This window comes from Gobio gobio (genome assembly GCF_949357685.1).
Source record: "Gobio gobio genome assembly, chromosome: 20".
In the NCBI taxonomy this organism is placed as follows: Eukaryota; Metazoa; Chordata; class Actinopteri; order Cypriniformes; family Gobionidae; genus Gobio; species Gobio gobio.
Genome location: NC_137113.1, coordinates 28432538 through 28445006, shown reverse-complemented (window position 1 = coordinate 28445006; position 12469 = coordinate 28432538). Strand labels below are relative to the sequence as shown.

The 12469-nt window shown below is 36.1% G+C and overlaps 1 protein-coding gene across 1 annotated transcript in view; it reads left to right on the top strand.

Moving 5' to 3' along the window:
• Positions 1–2507: 2507 nt before the first annotated feature.
• lrp2b (low density lipoprotein receptor-related protein 2b) overlaps positions 2508–12469 on the top strand; it is a gene marked incomplete at both ends in the record, with an annotated part of 71441 nt that continues 61479 nt past the window's right edge. Inside the window, 9 exons of the mRNA XM_079846311.1 lie at positions 2508–2574; positions 5147–5257; positions 5390–5512; positions 5607–5723; positions 7147–7257; positions 7385–7498; positions 7800–7916; positions 8010–8153; positions 11642–11758. Coding sequence (XP_079702437.1) covers positions 2508–2574; positions 5147–5257; positions 5390–5512; positions 5607–5723; positions 7147–7257; positions 7385–7498; positions 7800–7916; positions 8010–8153; positions 11642–11758 — 1021 coding nt within the window. The remainder of the gene's footprint in view (positions 2575–5146; positions 5258–5389; positions 5513–5606; positions 5724–7146; positions 7258–7384; positions 7499–7799; positions 7917–8009; positions 8154–11641; positions 11759–12469) is intronic.

Below are 12469 nucleotides of genomic sequence, written 5' to 3'. Positions count from 1 at the left end.
GCATTGACTCTGGACTTAATAAAGCACAGTGGACCAACACCAGCCGATGACATGGCTCTCCAAACCAACACAGACTGTGGAAACTTCACACTGGAATTCAAGCATCTTGGACTGTGTGCCTCTCCATTCTTCCTCCAGACTCTGGGACCTTGGTTTCCAAATGAGATGCAAAATTGGCTCTCATCAGAAGAGAGGGCTGGTCCACTAAGCAACAGACCAGTTCTTTTTTTCTTTAGCCCAGGTAAGATGCTTCTGACCACATTTGAAGCCCATGTCCAGGATCCGTCTGTGTGTGGTGGCTCTTGATGCAGTAACTCCAGCCTCAGTCCACTCCTTGTGAAGCTCCCCCACACATTTGAATGGCCTTTTCCTGACAATCCTCTCCAGGCTGCAGACATCCCTGCTGCTTGTGCACCTTATTCTTCTACACTTTTCCCTTCCACTTAACTTTTTATTAATGTGCATTGATAACATGCACTTTGAGAACATCCAACTTCTTTTGCAATTACCTTTTGCAATTACTTTCCCTCCTTGTGGATGGTGTCAATGATGGTTTTCTGCACAACTGTCAGGTCAGCAGTCTTCCCCATGATTGTGAATTGTACTGAACCAGACTGAGAGACAATTTAAAGGCTCAGGAACCCTTTGCATATGTTTTGGATTAATTAGCTGATTAGAGTGTGACACTTTGAGCCTACAATACTGAACCTTTTCACAATATTCTAATTTTCAGAAATTTTGAATTTGGGGTTTTCATAAGCTATAAGCCATAATCATCAAAATTTTACACTCTAAAAAATGCTGGGTTCAAAATAACCCAAGTTGGGTTGAAAATGGACTAACCCAGTGATTGGGTTGTTTTAACCCAAAGATTGGGTTGTTTTAAGCAAACATTTAACCCAACCACATTTTCAACCCAACTTGGGTTATTTTTAACCCAACATTTTTTAGAGTGGAAAATTTGGAATGTTTACGGCTTACAGCTTATGAAAGTGTAACCAATAAAGGCTTGAAATATCTCATTTTGCATGTAATGAGTCTATATAATTTATTAGTTTCAACTTTTAAGTTGAATTACTGAAATAAATAAACTTTTCCACGACATTCTAATTTATTGAGATGCACCTGTATATTAGAGGAGAACAGAGCAGAGGAGAACTGGCCAGAGGAGAAGAGAAGAGGAGAACTGGCCAGAGGCCAGAGGAGAACTGGCACCCCGACTGAGCCTGGTTTCTCCCAAGGTTTATTTTTCTCCATTAGGTCACCTAATGGGGTTTTGGTTTCCTTGCCACTGTTGCCTCTGGCTTGGCGTGCTCAGTTGGGGACACTAAATTTTTCAACTAAACATCGAAATACATCTAAATAATAAACTAAATTAACCATTTAAACTAAATTACTGATCAAATTATTGATCTAAAGCCCACACTGTCACTGTATGATACTTGAAATTTTTTCCAGAATGGCTATACAGCTGAATAAAATTATGCTGCATTATTTTCCTGTTTAACACTGTAAAGCTGCTTTGAAACAATCTACATTGTTAAAAGCGCTATATAAATAAAGTTGACTATTACGAACTGCACTACCATTTAATCATTATTAATGCTATATAAATTAGCGATAAACCCATATCTGTTAACTTAAATGACTTCTCTGCAAATATGCCTCAGATAAAGTAGGACAGAAGAAAAAATATACTGTTTCATTCTATTTTCTGACATAAATTATGTAACTTACCCAACAACATTTATGTCAGATTTCTACGTCATTATTTGCATGTGCTTTTCCCTTAAATGGTTGTGAACTGATGCCAACATATTTGACATCATTAAATATAGTGTTTACCTCCCAAAGATAAATGACATTTAACCATTTAAGGGAATTCATATAATGAGGATTGGGCTTACCTTTAGACATATTCACTTTATAAGTTGAGAATTTAATTATTTTTTCTTTAAATACAAATTGTATAATCAAAGAAATACAAACATATCTCTGCAATATATTTCATAACACAGTATAGTGGAAACATTTGTGGCCAAAAATAGCAAAATAACCTACAGCTATATTTCAATTTAAACACACACAAAACAACAACAACAACAACAACATTTTACAGTAACAACAAAATCTAACACAAACGATGAGGATTATATATAATATAAGATATTCATTTTTTTTTAAGTTATATGTTTGGCCTTTTTATGCCTTCATTGGATAGGACAATATGTCCTCCTGTTATACAAAAATGACATTGAAGAATTTTTGCTGATGCTCACATGTTTAACTGGAAAAAGTTAATATTGGATTAAAGTCATACAGAGTCAGGGTCATAAAGGGCCGCACCTTTGTCTCATTCATCCAGTCTTTGCTTATTTGAAGAGAAAAGCATCAAGGACATTTGTGGTCTGGAGACGAACTCACCTTGGATGGATACTGAGGCAGTTACGGAGCTAGAAGTGTAAAGTCCTTCAACTCTGCAAGAGTTTTGACCAAATAAAACAATAATGGACAGGTTAGAGCTTTATGTTTTAGCAGTGCTATTTGTAATCCATGGACCCTCCATTGTGCAAGGTATGTTAAATATAATGTTTAAATCAAATATTTCAATATTCTTATTCATGATTCTTATTCTGTATTTTGCTGTACCGTATTTGCACTTGAAAATATGAGTGTGTTTGGAGTAATCCTGTTGTAGAATATATTTAATAATAAAATATGTAATAATATATAACATATTATATATAAATTATTAGATTTTGATGATTATTGAAGTAACAATACCAAGTAGAGGGATGTTGTGAAATCATCCAATACTCTCATCTACTTTAAAAGTTTTTCAGTGTGAACATTTTGAGCAATGATTCCAATATGAATATTGCCCATTTTGGAGCACGCATCCAAATGAAAAACAAACCAAACAAACAAACAAACATGTGGCATACATTATCATCCTGAGTTAAATGTAACCACATTCTTTCAGGGAAAACTATACAAACAAAAAGTAGCTAAATATGTAGTTGACAAATAAGCAAAAAAGCTTTTTTTTGGCTTTGTGAAACACCACTTTTGAAGAAAAAATGCATATTGTTATGTAGTGTGAAGTCTGATGTTTAAGAAAATATAAAATATAATGGTAACACTTTACAATAAGGTTCATTAGTTAACATTAGTTAACAACATTAGTTAACATGAACTAATAATGAACAGCACTTATAAAGCATTTATTAATCTTTGTTAATGTTAATTTCAACATTTACTAATGCATTATTAAAATCTGGTTAACATTAGTTAATGCTCCGTGAACTATCATGAACAAACCATAAACAGCTGTATTTTTATGAACTAGCGTTAACAAAGATTAACTAATGCTGAACAGAGGTGTTGTTCATGGTTAGTTGATGTTAACTAATGCATTAACTAATGTTAAATAATACAACCTTATTGTAAAGTGTTACCAATATCATTTATAAATTATTTCACTCTTTTTAAAATGTTTTGCTGAAATATGTCCTATGTTGTGACAGAAAGAATTAAGAATAGGGGTGTCGCACCAAATGACAACAGAAATTAACACTTTTATAGTGGTTCCAAAAAGGTAAAATATTTGAACAATTCTGAGACAAAATCTTACCATGTTCACATGTCATGGGCTTCACAGCAACATGACCTTGAAAGGGGTTCTTCAATTAATTAAACTTGTCTGTGGAATTGCCCAATTTAAAATCAGGATATTGTGTCACACCGGAGGACATGTTTTTCAGTGACAAAAGGATGCCCTTTACTAAAATACACACTTGTAAAATTATGCCTGAGGTATTTATTAACATTTGTATGCTTTTCTTTTTAATTTATAAAAGTTGTAATTTATTGAACCATGCTTGAGACAGTCACACCATAGGACAATGTTGAGGTTTGGCTCAACATTTTAAAAAAAATCTAAAGACAAAGCTGTTTTTATAACAACAGGTCATGCAAGACAAAGAAATGTTTACTGCATTTATTCATTATATTCATTTTTATCTTGTATGACTGAAAATGCCATGTCACGTCAACAAACCAACTACATGCTTAAGGGAGCAATATGTTATAAGAAATACAACTATCTAATAGGCTATAGCTAATTTATAATTAAAAGTTAATTTTTGGCCAATCAAAAAACGATCAGGGGATTCAAAGAACGAACAATTAGGATGACAGTACAAAACTTGAAAAGGTGAGTTCAAACTAGGCTATAAAAAAAAAAAAGAGTGAATGAAAATGAGTTTCGGACAGCTGTTGAGCGTAGGCCTACATCGCCTGTATAGGCTACACTCGTTATTGCGGCGTTATGTGGGATTGAGTGAGTGCACTTGATAACGCCCACTATGGTTTCGGACACCACTATAAATTTATTTTCCCTTCAAATATTGCCCTATTTCAGGGTAGAGGGGCGATTTCGGATGCAGCCAAGGTATTGGGGCACGTTTAGGCTGAACTGATTCACTAGAATTAATCTGACTTGCCACGCCTAATGAGAGATAATACAGTTTAGTTAAGTGCATTTATTTTATCCCTGATAAAAACAGCTATATAGCATTTGTACGCGCTGCACCGCTTCTCGTTGGATAAAGTAGCTCTTTATAGGGGTAGATCTACATAATTATTCTACTTTCAGTCCACTGAAAAAAAGTTTGCGCCGTTGCAACTTTAGCTTGTAACGCCCCAACAGTTAGCCTATAGATAGCAAATTTTATTAGGCATCGCATGAGATAGAGTTCAGATGTTCTACACAGTAGCTAGCTCCTAAAACCATAAAGGTTACTCATTGAAGTTATTCCTTACAAAAGTGATATTTTTTCCTAAAATCCCATAAAAACGGTCATTAAGATTTAAATTGACAACAACCTTTAGGTTCCCGTTTGCCATTTTTACAGACTCAGCAAATGCAAATATGCAGCTCTGCTGGACCTCAGCAGTGACACTCACCTCTCAAACCAGCAATAAATAAATAAATTATGATTCAATTAACTTATTTTATTGTTTTGACTATATGAACACATCATAATGCTACATTTTCACTTGCCACAAGTGCTATTACTCTAAGTGATTTTTGGTCAAATTAGATTGCTGGTCAGACAAAATTAACCCATAATTCTCTGAGCAGGTCAGTGCACCAGTGGTCAGTTCCAGTGTAGTAATGGTCAATGTATAAGTCAAGACTGGAGGTGTGATGGAACGAAGGACTGTACGGACGACTCTGATGAACTGAACTGTCGTGAGTCTCTCTGGTTGAACACTGACACATGACAAGATGCCGTGTCCAAGCATCTGCCAAATTCATAAATGTAATGCCATTTATTATTATGCACAGGAAATATTTCCATACATCTTCTCATTGTATTTTCAGCATTATCAACTTGTAGCTCTGAGGAGTTCAAGTGCCTGACAGGAGGGGAGTGTATTCCTCAAGCGTTTGTATGTGACGGAGAACCGGACTGCACTGATGGCTCAGATGAGCAAAGAGCCTGCAGTATGTCTACATCTGCCTTTAATGACTGAAATAATGCAGTTAATTCAGCAATAAAAATGGGAGTATTAACACAGGTTACTGTTTGTTTTTTAAGGTGGTCAGACATGTAGCCCAAACCAGTTCACTTGTCGAGAAGGGCAGTGCATTCCCAAACAATACAGATGTGACCATGTATCAGATTGTGTGGACAACTCGGATGAGAACAACTGCAGTAAGAACGTTTCTTTCTACTGTAAAATGAAAAAAAAAAAAAAACAGGTTCTTATTTATCAGTATATAGTAATTTAAAAATCTGTCAGACATTCAGAATATTTATATACAAAAATTTGATACGTAATATGTCAATAAAACGTAATAATAATATGTGTCAAAAAAAGTAAAATAAGTAAAAAGTAAATTGAAAAAAATACTAAATTCTATATTTAATATAAAATCTAATATACAGTTGTGGTCAAAAGGTCATAGCCCTTGCGGAATCAGCAAAATGTTGAGAACATAAAATAAGAGGGGTCATACAAAATTATTTATTTATTACTGTCCTGAATAAAAAATAAAGATAAAGATGTTTACATAATATAGTCCAAAAATGAGGCTCTAACATCTGTTCAGTAACAAACGTGCATGTTTATTTTAGCACTTCCATCATTGAAACAACGCAATGCAGTCTAGGCCTATGAAGCATTTAAATACAGGCAAACCCAAAATTATTCAGACACCAGATAATCATTTTTTACTTGTGGGTGCAGGGCTCTATAGTTCATTTATGTAAGTGAGGTAAGCAAAATAAAGTAGCACTGTGACATAGTATACCCCAAAATTCTTCATACAGTGGACTACCAGTAAAATTGAAGTTATTCAGACACTTTGACCTGACCAGTGTTTTTTCTTTAACTGCTAATGTGACCTTTTACACCACAGACTGAACACAAGTAAGGATTGCTTGGTAATTGCTTGGTGTTATCTAATTGTGTACTTAAATTTAACAGCTGACAGCTGATTTGAAGATTGTAATCCATTACATACCTTTCTATCAAAGTTATCTGACATTATCAAGATGGATTTGTTCTGACAGTTTAACTTCTGTTAAACAGTTAACTTCTGAGTTCTTGTCATATTTTATTTCCATTTTCTAAACTATAGCAAATAAACTGTGATAATGTGAGAAAATGTTGAAGTTGTCTGAATACATTTTGCTTGACTGTATATATGGTGGCAGTAAGAACAGGCAGTAAGAATCTCTTTCTACTGTACAATGAAAATAAATTTGCCATTTAGAATATATAGAAGCTTAAAATATGGTCAGAAAGTCTGAAAATTAAAAATATTATTTCAATAAATTATTTGTTAAAATTCATACTTGTAATAATATCATTTGATCCAGAAGGAACGTCAAAAACTCAAATTTATTGCAAACAGGCCTGAGATGAATGTTACAAAGGTCTTTAGCAATGTTATCTTTACTAGAAAAAAGGCATATGACAACTTTTAATTGTCCAATACACATAAAGATCTCAGGATAAATCAGTTACCAAAATGACAAGGGAATGTTGGTGATGGGTAATGTAAAAAATCTATCGTCATCAGGTTTTGGAAATGTCAATAAAAAGCATAACATTTCCTCCTGTTGAATCCAGATTACCCAGCTTGCACAGAGAAGACATGCGCTAATGGTGCTTGCTATAACAACACTCAGCACTGTGATGGGATACTAGATTGTCGAGATGGATCAGATGAATCCAACTGCAGTGAGTTAGAGTGTAGTATCAATCAGAGACTCCAGTAAAGCATGTTTGGATTAATGTTCAACATTTGACCATGTACATCATCATGGTCATTTCCTTCCATATTCTTTGTCTTTCTTCCCTGAAACAGCGAGGCATTGTCAGCCGCATCAGTTTGAATGTGCCAGTGGATACTGTATCCCGATGCCCTTTGTCTGTGATCACTGGGATGACTGTGGCGACAACAGTGATGAGCAAAACTGTGGTGGGTCCCACAATACATCTCACCAATTCTATCAAAGCTGCTGGCATTACAGAAAGCTAATGTATCAGGAAGTGAATGTGGGTGTTTTGGGTTCTCCTGTTGTAATCAGTCAAAATATACATTAGGTAATTGATAAAAGTACCAAAAGTACCTTGTTTTTAGTATGTGCTGATACCATGATTTTTGGATATGGTAGTATCATGTAATTTTGACTACCATGTAGTACTTTTATTACATAGTAATTAGCTATCTAATAGTTTTTTTTCTGCCACATAAAGCAGTGCTACGTTGTCTTCTACAGAGTATCGGACCTGTAGTGGGTCAGAGTTCGCCTGCAGTAATGGGCGCTGTATGCCTCAGCAGTGGGTGTGTGATGGCATCAACGACTGTGGAGACTTTAGTGATGAAAATGGATGCGGTGAGATTTACACCTCTCTCCTGTCAATATGCAATAGATGCAAACAAATTATTAATTAGTTAAACCTATATGCTGAGGATTTCATACTTTCAGACCCAGGTATCCGAGACTGTTACCCTGGTGAATGGCCCTGTCCAGGCTCTTCAATGTGTGTGCCCATAAACAAAGTGTGTGACGAACACCCTGACTGCCCTGGTGGAACAGATGAGAGCAATACTACAGCACATCTGACCTGTGGTAAATACCTAAAAGACATGTAATGAAATTACTATTTTATATACAACCCCAAATCAGAAAAAGTTGGGACAGTATGGAAAACGCAAATAAAAAAAAGAAGAAGTGATTTCTAAATTTACTTTGACTTGTATTTCATTGCAGACAATATGAACACAAAATATTTCATGTTTTGTCTGGTCAACTTCATGTCATTTGTAAATATGCATCCTTTCCTGTCATTCAGACCTGCAACACATTTCAAAAAAAGTTGGGACAGTAAAGCATTTACCACTTTGTAATGTTGCCATTCCTTTTCACAACACTTAAAAGACGTTTAGGGACTGAAGACACCAAGTGATGAAGTGTATCAGGTGTATTTTTGTCCCATTCTTCCTGCAAACAAGTCTTAAGGTGGGCAACAGTACGGGGTCTTCATTGCCACACATTCTCTATTGGAGACAGGTCGGGACTGAGGCAGGCCAGTCAAGTACCCGTACCCTCTTCCTCCGCAGCCAGGACTTTGTAATGTGTGCAGAATGTGGTTTTGCATTGTCTTGTTGAAATATGCATGGACGTCCCAGGAAAAGATGTCTTCTTGAAGGCAGCATATTATGCTCCAAAATCTCTATGTACTTTTCAGCATTAATGATGCCTTCAAAGAAGTGCAAGTTACCTTTGCCAAGGGCACTGACACAACCCCATACCATGACAGACCCTGGCTTTTGGACTTGTTGCTGGTAACAGTCTGGATGATCCTTTTCTTCTTTGGTCCGGAGCACACGGCGTCCATTCCTCCCAAAAATACCTGAAATACTGATTCATCTGACCACAGTACATGTTTCCACTGTGTGATGGTCCATCCCAGATGCCTCCGAGCCCAGAGAAGTCGACGGCGCTTCTGGACACTGTTAACATAGGGCTTCCTTTTGGCACAGTACAGTTTTAACTGGCATTTGTGGATGTAACTACGTATTGGGGTACTTGACAAAGGTTTGTCAAAGTAGTCCTGAGCCCATGTGGTGATATCGCTTATAGATGAATGACGATTCTTGATGCAGTGCCGCCTGAGGGATCGGAGATCACGGTTGTTCAGCTTAGGCTTGCGCCCTTGTCCTTTACGCACTGAAATTCCTCCAGATTCCTTGAATCTTTTAATTATGTTATGCACTGTTGAATGTGAAACATCCAAATCTCTTCCTATATTTCTTTGAGGAACATTGTTTTTAAACATTTCAATAATTTTCTCACGTATTTGTTGGCAAACTGGCGATCCTCTGCCCATCTTTGCTCCTAAAGGATTAGACCTTTCTTGGATGCTGCTTTTGTACCAAATCATAATTACAATCACCTGTTGATATCACCTGTTTCAAATCACATCATTATTTAACCATTTTACCTCATTACTAGCCCTAAATTGCTCTTGTCCCAACTTTTTTTGAAATGTGTTGCAGGTCTGAATGACATGAAGTTGACCAGACAAAACATGAAATATTTTGTGTTCATATTGTCTGCAATGAAATACAAGTCAAAGTAAATTTAGAAATCACTTTTTTTTTTTGTGTGTTTTCCATACTGTCCCAACTTTTTCTGATTTGGGGTTGTATATATATATATATATATACATACAACGATCAGGCATAATATTATGACCACTGACTATGGATGCAGTATGGGAAGAAGGCAAGCCGGCAGAGGCAGTGTGATGCTTTGGGCAGTGTGATGCTTTGAACAATGTTCTGCTTGGAAAACTTGGGTCCTGCCATCCATGTGGATGTTCAGGGATTCAGTATTCCCTGATGGCTGTGGCCTCGTTTCAGAAGGATAATGCGCCCTGCCACAAAGGAAAAATGGTTCAGGAATGGTTTGAGGAGCACAACAACAAGTTTAAGGTGTTGACTTTGACTTTGCCAACACAATATTAGAAGTCGGTGAATATATATATATATTTATAAACTCACCTAAAGGATTATTAGGAACACCTGTTCAATTTCTCATTAATGCAATTATCTAATCAACTAATCACATGGCAGTTGCTTCAATCCATTTAGGGGTGTGGTCCTGGTCAAGACAATCTCCTGAACTCCAAACTGAATGTCAGAATGGGAAAGAAAGGTGATTTAAGCAATTTTGAGCGTGGCATGGTTGTTGGTGCCAGACGGGCCGGTCTGAGTATTTCACAATCTGCTCAGTAATAACCACTTGTTACAACCGAGGTATGCAGCAAAGCATTTGTGAAGCCACAACACGCACAACCTTGATGCGGATGTGCTACAACAGCAGAAGACCCCACCGGGTACCACTCATCTCCACTACAAATAGGAAAAAGAGGCTACAATTTGCATGAGCTCACCAAAATTGGACAGTTGAAGACTGGAAAAATGTTGCCTGGTCTGATGAGTCTCGATTTCTGTTGAGACATTCAGATGGTGGAGTCAGAATTTGGCGTAAACAGAATGAGAACATGGATCCATCATGCCTTGTTTCCACTGTGCAGGCTGGTGGTGGTGGTGTAATGGTGTCGGGGATGTTTTCTTGGCACACTTTAGGCCCCTTAGTGCCAATTGGACATCGTTTAAATGCCACGGCCTACCTGAGCATTGTTTCTGACCATGTCCATCCCTTTATGAGCACCATGTTCCCATCCTCTGATGGCTACTTCCAGCAGGATAATGCACCATGTCACAAAGCTCCAATCATTTCAAATTGGTTTCTTGAACATGACAATGAGTTCACTGTACTAAAATGGCCCCCACAGTCACCAGATCTCAACCCAATAGAGCATCTTTGGGATGTGGTGGAACGGGAGCTTCGTGCCCTGGATGTGCATCCCACAAATCTCCATCAACTGCAAGATGCTATCCTATCAATATGGGCCAACATTTCTAAAGAATGCTTTCAGCACCTTGTTGAATCAATGCCACATAGAATTAAGGCAGTTCTGAAGGCGAAAGGGGGGTCAAACACAGTATTAGTATGGTGTTCCTGATAATCCTTTAGGTGAGTGTGTGTGTATATATATATATATATATATATATATATATATATATATATATATATATATATATATATATATATATATATATATATATATATATATATATATATATATATATATATATATATATATATATATATATATAGTAGAATGCCATAACACTGAGCTCAGCACATGTAGGCTTCTCATACATTTGGATATGATCATGAGATGTCAATCAAATTAACATTAAATTACTATTAACAAGCCTAACAGCAGTCACAAAGTACTAGATGCTAGTATAACTATGGTATGCCTTGAACATAACCTCAGTCATACCCTCAGTATTACAGGGCAATTTGTGTATTTAGTTTTTTTCTTCAGTCACATGTGTCTGGGTAAAAGTCACATTTTATTATAATACTCTTTGATACTCTTTTTATATCACGTTATGCATGTGACAGACAGGCTGTGATCACTCAGCTGCCCCAGATACTTTAACTAACTACCTCTGATAACACTCTCTGTCCTGTAGGTTTAAACCAGTGTTCTGCTCTGAGCTGTGAGTACCGCTGTCATCCCAGCCCGCAGGGTGGAGCCTGCTACTGTCCCGATGGCTTCACTGTGGCCAATGACAGTCGCACATGTGTTGGTCAGTGGATGAGACCCATTTGTTATCTGATTACAGATCATAATATTTTTTTATCTAAATCTGGATAATATCACATTATACAGAATAATTCATGTGAGTTTATACAATCCAGTTTTTACCCTTAAATTATTGGATTAACACTTTAAACGGATTTATCATGTGGGTTAATGACTAAAAAGGATGTCTGAGATTATGAAAAGGAGAACTCCTTTAAAAACCTGGTGTCAAGTTCTCAGAAATGTTTTTTTTTGTATTCAGATTGCTTTTAAACATTTTTGAAAGTATTTTAGGTGTTATAGTTTTCAGATTGCTTTTATAAATTTTTGAAAGTATTTTAGGTATTATAGTTTTCATTATACATGACAACAAAATGTCTTCCTGCACTTTGATTTGATAGACAAAATTTTAAGACATAACAAAAAAAAGTTAAACCAAACTAAATTTGTTACAATATCTGGACTGTTCCACCACCTAGACATGACTTCAATCCCAACAAAAATATCAAAATTACTTTAAATTCAGAAATGTACAATGTATTCAAGTCATTGTATGTATGAATGCATTTATGATTAAAGGAACTGTATGTAAGAAATGTATTTCAATTAATCATAAAATGGCCCTGATATGTCACTAGACATTAAGAAATCATGTTAATTTCAAATACTTATATCACTGACAACAGTTGTCAGGCCAAGATATTGTCATTTTAAA